The sequence below is a fragment of the Geotrypetes seraphini genome, chromosome 7, assembly GCF_902459505.1.
Source record: "Geotrypetes seraphini chromosome 7, aGeoSer1.1, whole genome shotgun sequence".
In the NCBI taxonomy this organism is placed as follows: domain Eukaryota; kingdom Metazoa; phylum Chordata; class Amphibia; order Gymnophiona; family Dermophiidae; genus Geotrypetes; species Geotrypetes seraphini.
The window spans coordinates 117,094,810-117,115,270 of record NC_047090.1 but is presented as its reverse complement, the minus strand read 5'-3'; the positions used below and the strand labels follow the sequence as shown (position 1 = coordinate 117,115,270).

The window sequence follows — 20,461 nt, the reverse complement described above, 5'->3', positions numbered from 1 at the left end:
TCCTCCATTAAACAGGTGCATTATGAATCTACTAAGCATTGAGCCTTCTTTTGGCTTGCCCATTCTCTCTGGAACTCCCTTCCCTCTGTAATTCGACTCAAACCCTTGTACCTGAAATTTGGACACTCCTGAAGGCAAACAGTATACGGTTGGACTTTAATGATTGTCTGGGGATTCACTAGCTTATTCAGTCCTACTCGATACTACTTATCTAAACCTTTGTTCACTAGTTTGTTATCCTGAGAGCAAAGGTAGTATATTAAATAAAATAAGCCATAATTCTGGTATTAGAACAAAACCCACAAAAGTTGTATGCTTTTCCTCTTTCAGAAGATAAAGTTGGCTAATAGAGCCACAGCAGTAGGTCTTTAAGAAGTAGAGTAGAGAGCTGCATAGTAGTGCTGCCCAATTCGCTGATTCAAATTGATTCACCAATTCGCATCGGTTCGCTTTCTAAAAAAATCTGACTCACCGATTCAGTGAGTCCTGACACCTCCGTGTCTCCTAAAGCAACAGCAGCGGTGGTGGCGGCTGCCGGTGGGAAGAGGAAGTGCTTAGAACAGACTGCTCCTGGCCTGCGGGCCTTCCCTCTGCCGCATCACTGATGATGCGGTGGAGGGAAGCCCTGATGGGGCAGGCCAGAAGTAGCCTGTTCAGAGCACTGCCTCTCTCCACCAGCCACACTTTTTCTCTCTGCTTTGGGAGGCCCTTATGTCAGATCTCCCAGTAGAGGGGGTCAGTTGGAAAGTGCTGCACAGGGGGGGATAGGAGGGAGGAAAAGCTGCTGCACAGGGGGGATAGGAGGAAGGAAAAGCTGCTGCACAGGGGCGATAGGAGGAAGGGAAAGCTGCTGCACAGGGGGTTGGGAGGGAGGGAAAACTGCTGTGCATGGAGACAGGAGAAGGAAAAATTGTTGGACATGGGGTAGAGGAGAGGAAGGGAGAGATGCAACAAAGAGGTAGAAAGGGGTGATAAGAAGAAATCCTGCATATGGTGGAAGGGAGGGAGAAATGTTGGATATAAGATGGAGGGCGGGGAGAGATGATGCATGGGGAGAGAAAGAAATGTTGCACATGATAATGGAGGAAAGGAAGAGATGCTGCATGGAGGGGAATAGAGAGGTTTGACCCAGGGCACAAGGCATGGCGAGAGAGAGAGAGAGAGATGGTAGACAGTGGGAAAGAAACAGAAATATTGGATATGGCAGTGGAAGGGAAAGTACAGAGATGGAAGATGGATGGTGAGCACAGAGAAAGAAGAAAACGTCAAATGGTAAGGAGACTCTGACAAGTGAGTTAACAGAAGACTAACAGAAACCAGAGCCTGGGACCAACATGATTTGAATAATAAAATGACCAGACAACAAAAGGTAGAAAAAAAAAATTTGTTTTCCATTTTGTGATTACAATACAGTGGTACCTCGGTTTACGAGTGCACCGGTTTGCGAGTGTTTTGCAAGATGAGCAAAACATTCGCAAAATCGGCGCCTCGGAAACCGAGCGCGGTTCGATTTGCGAGCGCCCCCCCTGCGAACCGGCACCCTCCCCCTGCCACCATCGGGCCACCCCCCGTCGCCATCGGGCACCCCCCCCCCGCTGTGACCTGAGGTCCCCCCAACCCACTCGAACCCTCTTCTTACTTTGCTGTAGCCTCCGCAGCGGCACCGGCACCAGCATGTCCTGTGCGTGGTGCCGGTGCCTGAAGATCTGCTTCCTGTGCTGGGCCTTGAGCATGTGCGCATGCTCAAGGCCTGAGAGTTCATGTCGAACGTGAACTCTCAAGGCCCAGCACAGGAAGCAGATCTTCAGGCACCGGCACCATGCACAGGACATGCTGGTGCCGGTGCCGCTGCGGAGGCTACAGCAAAGTAAGAAGAGGGTTCGGGTGGGTTGGGGGGACCTCAGGTCGCGGTGGGGGGGGGTGCCCGATGGCGGGGGGGAGGGTGCCGGTTCACGGGGGGGGGCCTTTGGGGGGAGCAATGCCGGTTCTCGTGGGGGGGGGGGAGCAGTGCTGCTGGCCTCGGGGGGGGGGGGGGGAACCTATCAAAGCGAGTTTCCATTATTTCCTATGGGGAAACTCGCTTTGATAAACAAGCATTTTGGATTACGAGCATGCTCCTGGAACGGATTATGCTCGTAATCCAAGGTACCACTGTATTTGAAATGTGTGTCCTGCCAGAGCTGGTGTTAGGTCCCAGCTCAAGCTTGCTGTCTAACAGAGAGGAAAAGTTGTGGAGTTGCAGAGGGCAAAAGGGGGTGGATTGAGTGAAGAGGCTACAAAATAAACTCGCCAGGACATTTGAAAAAAATGCTCCATTGGGCAAAAAAAGTGAATCAAATCGAAAAATAAATTCAATAGGCCAAATTGAATTGAAAATTTTGGATGGTGATTTTACAGCTGTGTTGTAAAATATTTTTTGCAAACTGTTTGTTATGAAGATACAACCTTATAACGGAAAACCTTTGAGGAGGTAAGAGAGGGACAAGGAACAGTGTACAGTAGATGCAGCATGTACTGACTGCCATACAAATATCAAGAAATTACCCCTCCCCTTTATTAAATGCTCCGACTCTTTTAGAATTCCTATGAGCGTTGGCGCATTTAGGGCCACGATAGAAACCTCTATCGCAGCTTAGTAAAAGAGGGCTGTAATGAACTAAATATTTTTCCAATTTACAGCCATATTTTGAAATAGTAGAAATGAAGAGAGTTACGCCACTTCAACTAACATTTAGGATATCTAAGGAATACCTAATCTTTTAGAACAAAAAGCCTTCCTAAACTTTGGAATAGGCTTCTGGTGCAATTGAAACGGATTGATCTATTGAAGTTTCCCGAGTTGCAGATAACTATTTTCGTAGGCAAAAATGACCAGAATATGCTGTGTTGGGAGAGGAGTCTGTTTGTGGGGAATGGGGGTTAGAGGAGATTTTTAGGGTGGGGGCTTGTAATAATAAGGTTTATTTGGTAGCATTTAAATTAGATTTAATTTGTATATTGATAGGCTTTATATATGTTACTGTTCCAATTGATGCCTAAATACTGTAATGGAGTTTATTTTCATGAGGTTGTAAGCCAGCTTGAGTTGCCTTAGCAGCTTGAATGGGCAGAATGTATGTTTAAATATTTTTAACCCTATTCTCTGTATAGGCAGGAAGAGTATGTATGAATTGCTGCCATTTATTTATTTATTTTTGTATTGCCAATTGGCATATCCTGAGAATTTGCCAAGTTTAATGTAACTCTAGTAGCTGTAAGAGGATGCTTATGCCAGACATATATTTTATTTTAATTAATTGATTGATTGATTATACTCATATATTACCTATAGGCCTCCAAGGAAGCCATCAAGTGATGTACATCACTAGTGCAGAGTTTGATTGACAAAAGTAGTATTCCCTAGGACACCAAGCTGATATACTATTATTCACTTAAAATCCCAAAGTAGCTAGCTAGATCCCAAATAGTAAAACAGATTTTATGCTGCTAATCCTAGGAATAAGCAGAGTATTTCCCCTAGTCATCTCAATAATGGCCTATGGACTTCTCTTTTATGAAATTATCCAAACCTTTTTTAAGCCCCTCTAAGCTAACTGATTTCACCACATTCTCTGGCAATGAATTCCAGAGTTTAATTTATACATTGTAGGAAGAAATATTTTATCCGGGTTGTTTTAAATCTACTACTTAGTATTTATTTATTTATTTATTTTATTTATTTATTTAGATTTATATCCCGTCCTCCCAGTAGCTCAGAACGGTCTACAAGTAAACATACACAATGGAAGTAATTAGACAAATAAGATGTACTCAGAACGGTCTACAAGTAAACATACACAATGGAAGTAATTAGACAAATAAGATGTACAATAGGTTTAGATGCTTGGACATACAAGACTGTGCAGTATTTATCAGAGTACAAACAATTTTCAGAGTAGACAATTTATCAGAGTACAGACTAAGAGAGGACTATACTGAAATTTAGGGAGAAGTTAAACAGGGGAGAGAAGAGAGAGGTGGGGTTTAAGGGGGGGTGTAGACTGAGGGAGACCTTTAGTTGAAGAGGAGGGTCTTTACCATTTTACGGAATGTCAATAAAGAGTTCTGTTGCCTGAGTTGGGGGGGGAGTTGATTCCAGAGATGTGGGATGAAGAGGCTGTAGGATCGTTTGCGGGCAGTTTCTGAGAGGAGGGACCTTCCAGGGGGAATGCATAGGCGTATTTCTGATTTTGAGCGGAGGGTGCGAGTGGGGGTGTAGATGGGAAGCTTGGATTTTATGTAGGAGGGGGTGGTGGCTTAAATTCTCTTGTGGGATACTGCTAGGGCCTTGAAAGCACAGCGCTGGCTAATTGGGAGCCAGTGTTCAGCGCGGAGTGCTGGGGAGACGGGATCATGGTAGTTGAGGTTGTGTAGGAGGCGGATAGCTGCATTTTGGACACGTTGGAGGCGTTTGAGATTATTTTTGGTTAGTCCATTAAATAGGGAGTTACAGTAATCCATTCTGGAGAGGACATATGCGTAGAGGAGTTGGGCGAGGTCAGGTGTGGAGATGTAGGGTTTGATCCTTTTCAGTTGGCGGAGGTAGTAGAAGGAGGTGGAGATTACTTGGGATATGTGGGCAGATAGGGATAGGTGTCCATCTAAGGTTACTCCTAGGCTGCGTACCTGATCTGTTGCCGTTAGTAGAGTGGAGTCCCATGCTAGGGTAGGACGTGTGAATTTGGTGCTTTTTTTCCTGATCCATAAGAGTTCTGTTTTAGAGGCGTTTAGTTGAAGTTTGTTGTTTGACATCCAAGTTTTCATATCAGAGAGGCAATGTTGGAGGTTAGTAATTTGGGACGATCGGTTCTCGCCTAGTGGGAGGAGCAGCTGGATGTCATCTGCATAAGAGTGGATTTTAATGCTATATTTCTGCGCTATATCAATGACAGGCCTGATGTAGAGGTTGAATAGGAGGGGGGATAGAAGGGCGCCTTGAGGAACACCATATTTGATAGGCTTGGGGCGAGATTTGTGTGTTCCTAGTAGGACAGTCTGGGTCCTTTGATGGAGGAAGGAGGTGATCCATTGGAGAGCTGTGTCCTTGATTCCGAGGTCATAGAGTCTGGATGTGAGGAGGTGGTGGTCGACTGTGTCAAAGGCAGCGCTGAGGTCAAGTAGGACTAGTAGGGCATCACTGCCTTTGTCGAGTATTGCCCAGCTGTCATCAATGATATCAAGGAGTATTGACTCTGTGCTGTGGCCTTTTCGGAAGCCGGACTGGGCAGGGGATAGAGCAGCTTGTTCTTCAATGAAAGGGTGAAGTCGGTGGAGCACAATTCGTTCAAGGAGTTTGGAGACAAATGGGAGGTTGGAGACTGGGCGATAGTTGCCAGGTTCGTTAGGATCAAGGGTGGGTTTTTTGAGAGTGGGCTTGATAATAGCTGACTTCCAGCTGAGGGGCACAGTCCCAGTGGTTAGAGAGGTGTTAATGATGGGGAGGATGGATTCTGCCATGGCGTCTTCTGTGGACAGCAGGAGGCTGGATGGGCAGGGATCGAGGATGGTGTTGGAGGGTTTGAGTTCTCTCAGGGTTTCGAGAACCTCGGCATGAGTGGCTGTATGAAATTGGGAGAGAGCGGCGGAGGGTGGGGTATTTGGAATCAGTTGGGGCTGAATAGGAGTGGGTTTGGTGTTGGTGTCAAGATTATCTCGGATGGTTTGTACTTTGGACTGGAAGAAGTCCGAGAGAGTCTCGCTATCAAGTTCTGTTTGGTTGTTGTGACTTTTTCTTTGGGCGCTGGTGAAGAGTTGGTTTGTGAGGGTGAACAATTGTTTGGATCTAGAAGGGGCTAGTTGTAGGAGGCGAGAGTAGTAGGTCTTTTTTGCTTCTAGGATGGCAGCTTTGTAGGTGATGGATATGTTATTCCAGTGGGCTTTGGTTTCTGAGCTCGGGTGTTTGACCCAGATCCTTTCTGCTTTCCTCAGTGATCATTTTATGGATCGGAGGTCACTGGTGTACCAGGGAGCAGGTGCTTTGTTGGTGATTATTTGGGTTGTTTTTGTCTGGGCGAGGCTATTATAGAGGGATTGGATGTTGGAGTGCCATGCGGAGGCTGCCTGGTCAATGGAGTGGGGATGTTGGGTGCAGGTATCATTTAGGGTGCGAATGCCCGCAGCCATGGCCGGAGGGCTGACTGAGTTAGGGAGTTGACGTAGGGTGGGAGGGGTAGGGTCTTTACGCGGGGCTAGGGTAGTTTCGAGTGGGAGTTCGAATTCAATGAGGTGGTGGTCTGACCATGGAACTGGTGTGGTGGTATAAGTTGTTTGTTGGGGCTCTGCAGTTGGGCCACTGAGGGTGAAGAGCAGGTCTAAGATGTTGCCTGCTGAGTGCGTGGGGGTGGTTATAGCCTGATGAAATCCCAGGTCGGTGAGGGAGGAGAGGAAGTTGTCAATTTGTCCTGAGGTGTTGGGGTAGTCTGGGAAATTGAAATCTCCCAGGATGGTCACGTGTTTGTGTGAGATGGATAGTTCAGTGATGAATTCGAGGAGGGTCTCTAGGGTATCTGCTGGGGAGCTAGGGGTTCTGTAGAGGAGTATGAGGGCAATTTTGTGTTTGTGGCCTATGGTGAACGCAAGTGCTTCTAGGGAGGGAATATTGATGGAGTTTATCAGTTTTGGTGTGGCGGAGGTCTTGACAATGGTAGTCACTCCACCTCCTTTCCCAGAGGTACGTGAACAGGCTAGGGCCTGGTAGCCTGGAGGACATAGTTCGCCTAGTGTTATCCCATCATTGTCTTGGAGCCAGGTTTCAGTGATCATGAGGGCGTCCCAAGTCTTGTCACAGATGAGGTCGTGAAGGAGGAAGGATTTGTTGTTAACTGATCTTTATGAGTGCCATTTATGAGTGGCATTTATGAGTGCCAGTTTGAGTGTATTGCTGGAAGGGGCTTGTGGGGAGGGAAGAATGGGGATGAGGTTGGCAGGGTTTCTGGTACGGCATTTTTTAGGTTGTGAAGAGAGATCACCGTATCTGCCTTGGCCTGTAATTATGGGGATGGTGAAGTATAGTGTTGTAAGGAGTGTAGGGGAAGTGGTGGGAGTGGGGGTGGTTGGGATGGTGGTTTGAAAAGTGGTGGGAGGGGGGGGCGGGGAAGGTGGTGGCTTCATCGCATGGCCCCCCTAGTCCTAGTATATTTGGAAAGAGTGAACAAGAGTTTCACATCTCCCCTTTCCACTCCACTCAGTATTTTATAAACCTCTCTCATATCATCCCTGAGCCATCTCTTCTCCAAGCTGAAGAGCCATAGCCACTTTAGCCTCTCCTCAAAGGGAAGTAGTCCCATTCCTTTTATCATTTTTGTCACCCTTCTCTGTACCTTTTCTTATTCCACTATATCTTTTTTGAGATAGTGACCAGAATTGCACACAGTAATCGTGGTGAGGTCATACCATATAGCGATACATGGGTTTGATAACATTTTCTTCTTTATACCAGTCCATACTGGTACACAGTCTGAAAGTTTTCCAAAAAGATTTTATATGAGCTGATGGTTGAATTTTTTCTACCATGAATGCAACTTTATATATCTATATTTTCCTTTCAGTAATGTTCCATCTCATTCTTATTCCTCCCATGGTTTCTGCTTTGTGCTGTACTAATTGCATTATTTCATACAAACAATTAATGGAAAGGAAACAGAAGAAGGAGGATTAGTGCATGTGCCTTTGTCTGCTCAAGGTGTAAGATGGCTGAAGTTTTGAAATTTGTGTTGCCTTGTAGAAGATTTTCCTGTTTTCCTCTCTTTCCACACCTTAGGAAAGCTTTACTTAGCAGGAGCTTTGTGAATTAGAAAGGGTGTCTTGTGCCAGAAGGTACTATGCTGGAGGCAGGGCACCTGGAGCAGCTTTGTTTCAGGCAACTCAGTTAAAAATAATCCATCTTCAAATGTCAGCTTGTTTGCTGCAGTGTGATACAGGCACTGCTAATGACACAAAGTAGAAACTAAGCTGCTCAGCTTTTTGTGCGAGGCCTTTGGAAATGGCAGATGATTAGATAAGATGACTGTGTGTCATGCAACTGAGAATTTTAATACTACCATAAAATAGTAATTGTATGCTCTGTGATTGTAGGTGGGGTAGGTTAATGGGAGTACACACACACAAAAAAAAATCACTTTCGGGGGTTTCCTGGGAAATAAGTAAAAGCTGAGTGACTTTAGCTGTCTGGAAAGCATCGTAATGGTCTCCAGTTATGGGATATAATTATCACTATTCATTGAGATTCTAATGTTATTATATTAACTCTAAATTATATTCTCAAAGGACAAACTTTCATAATTTCTCATGCGGGTGACGTCATCCACAGAACCTGGTACAGACACTACTAAGTGCACTGTCCTTTAAATTTTTTAGTTAGTGCCCATACTGCATACATGCCTGTGTCTTCCTGCCCAGTGTCCGCTCGCGGGAGCATCAGTTCTTCAACTTTCCACAAAGTTGAGAAGCTGTATCTTCAGTTTTCAGCGCATAAACTTTTCTAATTTTTTGTGCTTTCCTGTCCTTTTTTTCATAGTTTTTGTCCTACATAGTAACATAATAGATGACGGCAGATAAAGACCCGAATGGTCCATCCAGTCTGCCCAACTTGATTCAATTTAAATTTTTTATTTTTTCTTCTTAGCTATTTTTGGGCAAGAATCCAAAGCTCTACCTGGTACTGTGCTTGGGTTCCTACTGCCGAAATATCCGTTGAAACCTACTCCAGCCCATCTACACCCTCCCAGCCATTGAAGCCCTCCCCAGCTCATCCTCCACCAAATGGCCATATACAGACACAGACCATGTAAGTCTGCCCAGTACTGGCCTTAGTTCAATTTTTAATATTATTTTCTGATTCTAGATCCTCTGTGTTCATCCCACGCTTCTTTGAACTCAGTCACAATTTTACTTTCCACCACCTCTCTCGGGAGCGCATTCCAGGCATCCACCACCCTTTCCGTAAAGTAGAATTTCCTAACATTGCCTTTGAATCTACCACCCTTCAACCTCAAATTATGTCCTCTGGTTTTACTATTTTCCTTTCTCTGGAAAAGATTATGTTCTACGTTAATACTCTTCAAGTATTTGAACGTCTGAATCATATCTCCCCTGTCTCTCCTTTCCTCTAGGGCAGTGGTCTCAAACTCAAACCCTTTGCAGGGCCACATTTTGGATTTGTAGGTACTTGGAGGGCCGCAGAATGAATAGTTAATTTCTTCTTATTAAAGAAATGACAATTTTGCATGAGGTAAAACTCTTTATAGTTTATAAATCTTTCCTTTTGGCTAAGTCTTAATAATAATATTGCAATTTATAGATAAAGAGACATATAATCAAAACGGTTTTATTTTACTTTTGTGATTATGATAAATATACCGAGGGCCTCAAAATAGGACCTGGCGGGCTGCATGTGGCCCCCGGGCCGCAAGTTTGAGACCACTGCTCTAAGGTATACATATTCAGGGCTTCTATTCTCTCCTCATATGTCTTCTGGTGCATACATCTTTTGGTCCTAATTCTTTGTTTTTATCATGTTCCATTATTTATCTCGATGTTGGTTTATTTTTGTCAATTTTTTTGGTTTTTGGTCTTCTGGCCACCTCAAGCCTCTTTTCCTACCCAGGAGCATCAGTTATTTGCGGGATACTTTTCATTTGAGCTCTTCAGGCCATTGAGCCCTTTGATTTAGTGTTAACCATTTTCCCCTCCATGTCACACAGTACCAAGTAGCTTTAAGAAATATTCTCAATGTAATCAGACCATCTCGGACTTTGACGCATACAATTGGTGTATTAGTGTCTGGGTCCTGAACATCGGGACATTAACTGCGCTCTCTGTCTCCATATGCAAAAGAGGTCACTCAAAGCCCAGAAACTTTAATTTGAAAAACTTTTTGGTACCGCATCAAAATCAAGCATGGTGGGAAACTCTGAACCCTACATTTGGCCTTTTATGTCCCTAGCATTAACATTGGCACTGAGTGCATCAACACTGCATCCAGATCGTTGGATTTCAGGCTCCTTGCAGAGGCAGGTTTCTACACCATCTTCATCAGTGTGGCGATTCATCATCAGTGGAAGGATACAGCATACAAGAAAGCTAACGAGCATAGATATACTTCCTCTTCTAGCAATGCCCCTTTGTCTTCCCAAGTGTCAATTTCCTTGACACATGGTAAGCGTCGATGCACAAATAACCATTCTCTTTTCATCCAGATGATTCCTCATAGGTGTGCGTCAATGTCAAGGTCTCCCATAGCACACCAACTGGTACAGCAGACTGCTTCCTTGCTGATGTCTTTTCTAGTACTGGCACAGTCTCTCCAGGAGGAAATCTGGGCCATGCTCAGACAAGAGCTTTCGGGGCTACTTCTGTCAGTCTTCACAGGCATTAAAGGCTTCCATGCCTGCCTCAGCCCAGCCTGAGGATACAGTGGAAATTTGATCGAGGACGAGGTCAGGCATCCCTGCTCGACGAGCATCTGAGTTGGCATGGATCCGCTCAACACATGCATCTTTCAGTGGAGGAGTTATCTCCTGCCTCAGAACATCAACATACCTCGACACACAGCACTCCTCTTGACACACACTCCCTGATTTCCCTAGTAGGGAGTACTTCAGAGTCTGACTCGGTATCTCCAACTATTAAGATGAGGAGTTGCCAGAATACTCAATAGAGGAATCCTATGATATACCTTCTGATCATTCCCCTCCTCCTCCTCAATGATGCATATCTCCACCAGAATATACTGGCTTTAAAAGGCAGATGGGACAGGCTATGCCCATCTGAATGGAAATAGAGAATGAACCTCATTTTGAACTTTTTGAACTCCTTGATTTTTGAAGCTCTACCAAATGAATGTATTAAGGCACCCTTACACAAAGTCATGAAAGAGACTTTATTTAAAAACTGGTAGACTCTCTATCAATCCAGGTAGCTCCTAGAAGGATAGGCACAATGTACAGAATTCAAATGTGTTCAGGCACATGGGATCTTTTGGGCAGACCGGGTGGGCCATTTGACCTTTATCTGCCGTCATATTTCTGTTTCTGTATTTGACAAGACTCAACTTCAACACCACTCATTAGTTGTGGAATCTGCCCTCAAGAGTTATTTATTTATTTTAGTATTTTATAGACCACTTATAGCCTGTCAGACATGGGCAACTCCGGTCCTCGAGGGCCGGAATCCAATCGGGTTTTCAGGATTTCCCTAATGAATATGCATTGAAAGCAATGCATGCAAATAGATCTCATGCATATTAATTGGGGAAATCCTGAAAACCCGATTGGATTCCGGCCCTCGAGGACTGGAGTTGCTCATGTCTGGCCTAAGTGATTTATAATCAGGTACTTAAGTATTTTTCCCTATCTGTCAGTTTGCAGTCTTATGCTTCTCTAGGCAGAGAAGCCAGAATGTTAGACTTTCTTTTAGCAAACACATTTTCCATTCATCTACGTATGTAACTCAACAGAATTATGGACTACTAATTTTATTTGCATGTTTACTAATCAATTGTCAGAATTTGAGGATTTTCTTTGCCCAGACAATTTAAAACAATTTCAACAATTATCTAAGAACTTGTTTACTACTAGAATGTTCATAGCTAGAACAGCTTTCGATGCCTTTGATAGCACCATTTGGCCCAGCTTTGAGTTTCTGATCTGGGCACTTCAGAAGCACCTTTCCAATATGCATTGTAAGGGAGATGACCTGTTTGGAGAAGGAATTGAGGAAGCTGCAGATAAGATCTAAAAATATACAAAAGTCATGCGAGACCACAGAAATGAGAACTTCAATTTCAATCCAGTCGTCCTATTGACTCTTCTTCTAGAGATCATTGCCAACATTCCCCTGACTCTTCAACACAGTCTTCCCATTGGAGGCAGATCAATCTATTTTCAAGTTGTTGCTCAAGGCTATGCCCTAAGCTTGCTAAGAAAACCTCCAAACAACCCATCAAAAGAGTCTCCTTTCAGAAGACCCTCCTTCACCAATGAACTCTCAGACCTTCTCCAGCCAAACTCAATAGAACCTATTCTTTTGCAGGAGAGGGGCTGGGGTTTCTATTTGGAATATTTCCTGAGACCAATTCTAGGCCTCTGTCTCAACAAATATTTTCCGAAGGAGTTCTGCACAATCTCTCTGGGAACCCTTTTGATTGGGGGCAGAACTTGGGCAGGGGTACTTGGTTGATATTTGTTAGACTTAAGGGGTACTTGGGTTGAAGATGTTGAGAAACACTGGTCTAGTATACAGTGTTTTATGACAGAACATTAAGCTGCTTATTTTCATAAGGAAAGCAGTTTCTTCTTTTATAATACACTGTATCTACAAAACACAACTTTTACTTATTTATACCAAATTACATTTGTCATTCATCCTAATAGCATTGACTCCTAGAAATGAATGACTTCTCTGACTAGACATATAAGTGAGGAACAAAAGCTTTAAGCTTTCAATTCTGACATACTTGTATTCGTACATACATGGTCACAGGCAATTGTCTCTTCCCCCTCCCCCCAGCCTTTCACATCTATTACTTGATAATTTTCCATGACACAGCCTTATTTCTTGGTTCTTATATTTGGAATTCCCTTCCTGTCCATATTCATCTGGATCTTCCAAGTTGTCTTTGATTAATACTTTAATTGGCAGATGGTGAAAACGACTGCTTTATGTAACTTTATGTTGAACGAAAACAATAGTGCCAAGTAACAGGCATTTGGAGATGCAGATCTCCCATAAGAGCCATAGAAACAAATGTGGCTTCTGAGCAACAATACCAAATAAAGGGTTAATATCTCTGGCTTGGATCTCAAGCCTTCAGAAGTACCCTTCCCACCTCTTTGCATCTCTTCTTACTCCCCCTCAACTCTTGCTACATCTCTGTCCTTTTTCTTCTCCTTATCTCCCCTTTGCCTTCTCAATCTTCCTTTTTTTAATCTCTTTTTTAATATTGTTCATGGCTTTGCTGCACTATTGGTGGTATATCAAATTTTTGTAATAAAGATTCAGAAAAAAAATTACCTATGCTGTTGAATGTGTGCTGTATGGGAAAACTGCTTACAATGTTTGCCTTTTCCTGTCTCATTTCAATCTCATCCTCATGAGAGTAGGTAAAATTCAGTACGACGCAGTAGAATTTAATCAACTTTTGCTTTGTTATCCACAGGAGCAGCTGGAGGTCTGTGACTTCTCTAAATTTCATAGCCTGAAACCAAAACTAATTGAGGCTGTGGATAATATGCTAGCCAATAATATTGCATCTTTAATGACTCTGATTCGCCAGGAAGAGAGCAGCATGCCTACTCAAATGGTGCATGGAGGAGCATTTGAAGGCACCATGGAAGGACCCTTTGGCCAAGGCTATGGGGAAGGTGCAGGAGAAGGTGCTGATGATGAAGAATGGGTGGTTGCAAAGGACAAACCTGCCTATGATGAGCTGTTCTACACATTATCACCGATCAATGGCAAGATCTCTGGTGCCAATGCCAAGAAGGAAATGGTTACTTCCAAACTACCTAATAGCGTACTTGGAAAAATCTGGAAGCTTTCAGACTATGATAAGGATGGAATGTTAGATGAGGAAGAGTTTGCCTTAGCAAAGCACCTTATAAAGATCAAACTGGAGGGATATGAACTACCTAATGAGTTACCCCCTCACCTAATTCCGCCATCTCAAAAGAAATCTTTTCACATTGCGGAGTGAAAAGGGAAATTGTTGGATGGGACTACAGGGTACAGGAGGAGGGATTTAAAAAAGGGGGAATACTTTGACTATATTTGAGGTTTTTAATGAATCCTAAAATAACCAGGTATAGAAATTATGGGGGCATTTCTTTGTACACATGGATACCATGTTGTACATCTCTTGAAGCAGCTTCATTAGGCCCTGTTACAGGGCTGATTTGCTTTCTCTCAGTATTTGCAAATGACTCTTGAACTAGAGACATTCAGGAGAGTCAGTACTTCACAAGTGCCTTTCTGTAGCTATTTCATGCCTCAGTATGTCTCACTTACCATGTCTTGCTGTTTATTGCAGTAAAAAAGGTAACCTAATACAGGTGGTGCTTAACTGGCATGCCTTAATCTATAAAATATGTAGTGTAATAATTAAAATGACTGTTTCAAAGTTGATAGCATTGGGCAATGTCCCTGAATAGTTTCTATGCATTAACATTTGCCTTCTACATTTTGGGACTTTGTGGCAGAAGCCAGCGTGTTCCTCAGGGATGCACAGAACTTCAGGTCAACAACCAAGAGTTGGGGATGAGCTGGAGGGATGTGATAGTAAACTAATGGGGTCCCTGCTACAGACAGCAGTTATTCAAGTCTGATCTGCTTTATTTAAATCAGTGAGATGGTAAAATAACTCAATTTTTAAGTACTTTCTGCTATTTTGACAGCTAAAATTGCTAATGAATTTTGTTTTGTATGAGCTTAATCTGTTTTGTAATATGAAATCAATGTTTTCAACTTGTTAAAGAGTGAACATGATACAGAAATCATATGCAGTACTCTCTAAATCTGTTAAGTAGACCCATCAAAATTCAGGAGAGCATTTAAAAGACCAGTATCCTTTCACTGTCTTCAAACATGAATCTGATTTACACTCCTCCCTCCATATGGCCCACGAATAACTTTTGTATAGGAAGATCGCTCCCAGTAAGGTCTGGGGAGGTCGGGGATGGAGCGATTCACTAGGGGGGTCCTGGGCAAAAAAAACGTGAATAACTGAATTCACAGATACTGAAACCGTGAACACAGAGGGAGGAGTGTAGAGTAACCTCACATCCACATCATGGCCCCAAACCATCTGCTTGTGACACAAGCTTGTGAAGCAGATCCATATTGAATCATGATGATATTTTGGGACTTTGGTAGATAAAATATTTGGCTGAGAAACGCAGAGCTCCCTGAAGTCTTCATTTCTGCAAATGAACCATTTGTTTCTTTCTCGGTGGCTTTGGTGCTTGCCTTTGGAGGGGTTCTCTGCCTAAGAGAGTGTATATTTGAGCTAAGGTTTTTATGGACTGATGCTACATGAACTTTAAAACCAGCGAAAATATACTGGTCATCTTGAATGGTCTCCTGAATTTTGATGGTCCTACTTAAGAATTGATTTAGGGAGTATTATACATGGTTTCTGTAATATTGAGATGTCATTTTGAACAGCTGTGTTGCTGTTGATCTACAATCTAATCTTTGTGACAGTTGCACAGTTGAAAGCTCTCTGGGGTACCTGCCATATATACCTTTGGGAAAAGTCATTCTATATAATTTTTATTAAAAAAAAGAAGTATATATTTATTATAAAAGCTAATATGTGAAATGTACATGGTAATGAATAATTAGAAATCCTATTAACAGCATTACCATATATTTTCCATTACTATCAAAATCCCATATCTGGCCTTCAATATTTTGTTTATAAGGTAAAATATCAATTTTTTTAGTTGACAAATCATTAAATCCTAAATGCTAAAGAAGAGATTTTAGGGTTCCTTGATAACTCTGATTACAAAGCCTTCAGCTTTGAAATGGAGCTGAATTTTACCCATACAGGGTCCCAGGAGTTCTGTTTAAAGATAGAATCAGTTTTTTGTTTTTACAACTTGTGGGTTTAAAAAAATTATTTCAGATATTTTAAGATGATAAAACATTTTAGCTTCTTTGGCTAGGATAATTGGAGGGAAGTTCAAATGTTAGTTTTTGTCAGATATCTATGAGAAGGAATTCAGTCATTGCAGTTTTTAATTCAGGTTCAGAAGTAGTCTCCTAATGAAATCCTGAAAAATACATGTATTTCAAGCTAAGGTGGCAGCATTTAAAAATTTTACTGAATGTGGTATGAACTGCCATGTTTAAATTTATTCAAATGGGAATGAATGGATTGCTTTACTACAGGTCCATATAAAGATCAGATCACCTGTTTACAGTTAATGCAGTTACTTGGATTTCTTCATAAATTGGGAGATGATATAAATAAAAGGCAGGGGTATATCTCTGGTTAGTTGTGAATGAAGGCTCTAGATCAGTGGTCTTTGCTGATTTTTAAGCTGGGGCCCTTTTGGGTCCAAAAGAGCTGACGGAGAGCTGATAAATATCTTCCTACTTGGGGCCATGACACCGATTACGCTTCACGACATTCATTTCCTACTAGAGCACCTGGCCTTGGTCACACATGTGCAGAACACAGATATAAACCCTATACAAATACAGGATCACAAACTAAAGGTAGTAATAATACACACAAACAAAACCCTTAGATGCCAGACTCTGCATGTAGTACACTAGAGAAATAGAAAGAAATACTAAATATAGACAGCAGAAGTAAATTCTGAAAATTGACACATTTCAATTGCTAGATTGAAAATAGTCATTTCCCCTACCTTCGTTGTCTAGTGATTTTATTTTTCTACTCATTTTTTCCCAGTCTCTGGTTGCACTTCCTTCTGTCTATGCTCTTAACTCTGTTTCCAGGGATTTCTATTTGCTGGTTTTCTCTCCTTCATTTTCTGTTCTACGTCCATCTTTGGCATTAACATTTAACATTCAGCTTTTTCCATTATTCTGCTTCTTCCTCAAATCTATCTAGTTTTCCATGTCTTCCTTTCCCATCTATCCATGCATACTGTCTCCTCCCTCTCTATGCCATTCCCTACTATCCATGTGTGCCGTCTCCTCCCTCTTCTCCCCTATTCCTATCTATCCATAAACAGCATTTCTGCTATCTCTTTCGTTCCCCATCCCTCCTACCCTTGTGTACCAGCTGCTCCCTCTCTTTCCCTCTCCTATGGTCTGACCTCTGTCTTCACTCTTTCCCCTTCCTATGGTTTGGGATCTTTATTATCTCCTTCCCATAGTCTGGCATATCTCTCCCCTCCTTCCTTTCCCTCCTCCCCCCTTTGTGGTCTGGCATCTGTCTTCCCCCTGTCTTATTCTGGAATCCCTCCCTCCTTCCTTCCTTTCCCTGGTCTGGATCTACCCCCTCCTTCCCCATTTAGTGGTCTAACATCTCTCTCCTTCCCCTCTTCCGTCGTCTGTTATCTCTATCTGCCCCTTCCCTTTCTTCCCCTGGAGGTTTGGCATCTTTCCTTCCCTTTCTTCCCCATCCCTGTAGTCCAGCATCTCTTATCCTTCCCATGCTTCCCCTCCCCCCAATATGCCGCAGGATCTGGTGCTTGCTCATCGTTCTTCCTAGCAGCGCTGCTGTAACACTTCAGGCCACTGGCAGCATGAGTGAAGTAAAGATGCTGCTTGTGGTGACCCGGAAGCTTTCTGCCTTTACAGAGACAGGAAGCAGTAGCAGAGGAAAAGCTTCCAAGTCACTGAAGGCAGTGTGTTTATTTCACTCATGCTGCTGATGGACCACAAGAGTTAGAGCAGAGCTACTGGGAATGAGAATGGTGAGCAAGCACTGGATCTCGCCCAGAAGGTCTCTACGGGCCTTGCAATGAAGACCACTGCTCTAGATTATAATCCTAATTCAGATTGAATATGAGGAACATGAGAAAACTAATGGGGCAAAAAAATTGAGAGTTCAGGTTATTGTTTCTTTTCAAAATTAGGTTACAGTAGTGGATGGTGGACAAAGACCATGATTGCACTAGCAGGAGTCACTAGATGTAAAGGTCATTTTATAGTGTAAAATCCCACAGCGTGTGTTTACAAAATACATTTTATTTATTTATTTATTTTAGAGTTTTCCCTTCTGATAAAAAATGTAATTTTAAAATCTCACATCGGACTTGTATTGTATTTCCTAATGCATATTCATTTTTGAAGTGCTGTATTAAATGATGTATACATTAAAAAAAAATTCTCATGCAGTTTTGTTGCAACTGATATTTTGATGATTTTGAAAGTTAAATTAATCCTTTATCACCTCAAGTAGAGCCCTCCTGGGATAGGGAAAATACCTAGTATATCTGATTCATCCTGAGCTACTTCTGAAAAATGTGTGATCTAAATCCAAAATCCCTTCCCTTTTAATCTGCACACTTTGCAAAGACACAGCCTTTTTTTTCTTTAACATTTCAAACTTTTTCATAAGACAAAAACTCTTGTTACAAGAAACACAGGAAAGAATCATATTTAAATATATAAGAAAAAGGGCAAATTATACCCAAAAAAGATCTAATTAATCCTTCATTAGACCTCAAGTAATGGGGGATGGTCAAAAGAAATGTAAGGAGACTAAACATCTATTCAAAAAAAAGCTTAATGTGAAACTAGTTATATTACTTTTTCAGTCCAACATGATTTTCATACTATTTGCTTTAACTCAAGAAAGTCCTTCAATTGTTCAGCGGAATAAAATACATATTTAGACCTCACATTTCGTACCAGGCATTTACATGGATATGCCAGCAGGAATGTGGCTCCTATATCAATGTTCTTCTGTCTCAAAAATAGAAATATTCTTCTCTGTTTTTGAGTAGTTTTTGTAACATCTGGATAAACCCAAATTTTTTGACCCCCCCCCCAAAAGGGATATGAGAATTCTTAAAATAAAGTCTGAAGACCAAACACTAGTAAAGTTGTCCTTTCAGTAACATCTGCTATGGATTGTTCTAATATGGAGGATATCAAAATCAATTTGCGGCTCTCCTCTGTTTTGCCCCACTCCAACTCCTTGAGCCATATTCTTAGTAGGCAAATAGTAAATTTTATTACTCATTCATCCTTTTAACTGTTGTATAAGCATGAACTGTACCATCTTTTCAATTGTCTTGGTGACTTGAGTAATTGCTTGATCAATCTTTTTAGAATTATCCAAAAGCTTAGAAACCAGCATGAGCTTCCATATGTAAAAGTTGTTTGCAGTGTAGCAGAATTAGCCACTTGAGCATATTAGATTGATTTATCATCTTAGTTTGTTTGCCGTTTTTCCCTTGGAGTGAATTTCAGTTGTACTGGTGTTGCATATGCATAAGACTTGAGACCAGAGTCCTTAGCATAAGACTATTTATATACCGCAAAATGCCTTTCAATGGGTGCCCTGTAAGTCACTTGGAAAAAGCATGTCTAACATCCAGTGTATTATTGTATTCATTATGGCTAAAGCAAGAGATCAAGATACCTAGATGTCTTACATGTTTATTGTGTAAAGTCTGTCACTTTTTTCTGATTTATAATCTCACATGCTTTCTGTGGTGTAAATAAACTGCAACATCAGAAATAAAGATTTAATAAAAACAAAGCAAAAGTATATAGTGTAATACCTTTTTTTTTTTTTGTACTAACATATTTTTGAGTAGCTTTTGGAGCTAAGCTCCCTTTTTCAGATCAAGAGAGTATGAGTGAAAAATAGAACAGCACTAGAAGTGGATTAGGAAAACATTTTAGTGGTGGTAGTCTGAAGGGCAAAAGGCCAAGGGAGGAAAGAGGCGGGAAAGATAATTGATGATCAGAAAGTGACAAAGCAGTAGATATTGATAATGTAATAAGAAACCTGGATCTTTGTCCTTATTAGTTTCTGAGTATCTGATCATTTTAACTTCAAAAGTCTTAAGTTTCTGGATTGTGTATATCAGGGGTATCCAACCTGCAGCCCTGTGAAGTATTTTGTGCGGCACCAGTCGAGGGCGATGCAGTGTTTTCCTCTGCTGCCCCGGGTGTTTACCTTCTTGCCGGCTCCTTCCTCTGTCTTGCTGCAGTGTTTGCACATTTGTGCGGCCCCAGTAACATTTTTTTGGCCAATGCGGCCCAGGGAAGCCAAAACGTTGGACACCCCTGGTGTATATCCTTCATCTTCTCCTAATTATCCATCATCTCTTGCCTTTCCCTCTTCAGACTATGATTCACTTCTATATTCTAGTATCTTTTGCTCATTCAATCCTGATCAGAGGGAGGAGGATTTATCTTCCAAAAAGCTGGTCAATAAAATATCACCCTATATACTTTTTTGTTGTTTTTATTTATTGCCCTTTATTTCTGTATTTTCAAATAGGTCAACACCTCAACCACTACACTTGGTACAGTACAAAATGTTCATGGCATGGCTGGAGTATGCCCTGTATGTTTGCAAAATACAAGGGAATTGGTACCATTCTTTAACTATTAGATCATTCTCTATTACATGTACCATCTAATTATACTGCACATTGAGAGAATGATGTAAAGCACTGTGAAATGTTCCTCTTTATCATTTATTCATCTATTTTTCTATTGCAGGCAAAGACTCCCTTGAGTTCTGGAGCAGGTTGAAATTCTCTTATAGGGTGAAAAGGGGGGGGGGGATATAGAGCAGGAGGTCTCAGGAACAACTGGAAATTGGTCTGATTTTCAGGAGATCTGCAATGAATATCATCTATTGGCTGTATTGATATGCATTTGGTTTAAGTATAAAGCTAATCTGCATAGCGTGGCTGCTCTGAAAACCAGCCTTGCTTGGAGGCCTCAAGGATGCTGTTTAGGATTGAACTGTAACCTT

General features: G+C 41.9%; 1 protein-coding gene across 1 annotated transcript in view; it reads left to right on the top strand.

The window, feature by feature from the left end:
• The window catches only part of EHD4 (EH domain containing 4), a 68,467-nt gene extending 52,069 nt beyond the window's left edge, over positions 1-16,398 (top strand). The window contains exon 6 of the mRNA XM_033952988.1: positions 13,196-16,398. Within this exon, the coding sequence (XP_033808879.1) occupies positions 13,196-13,732 (537 nt within the window). The 3' untranslated portion in view covers positions 13,733-16,398. The remainder of the gene's footprint in view (positions 1-13,195) is intronic.
• The last annotated feature ends 4,063 nt before the right edge of the window (positions 16,399-20,461 follow it).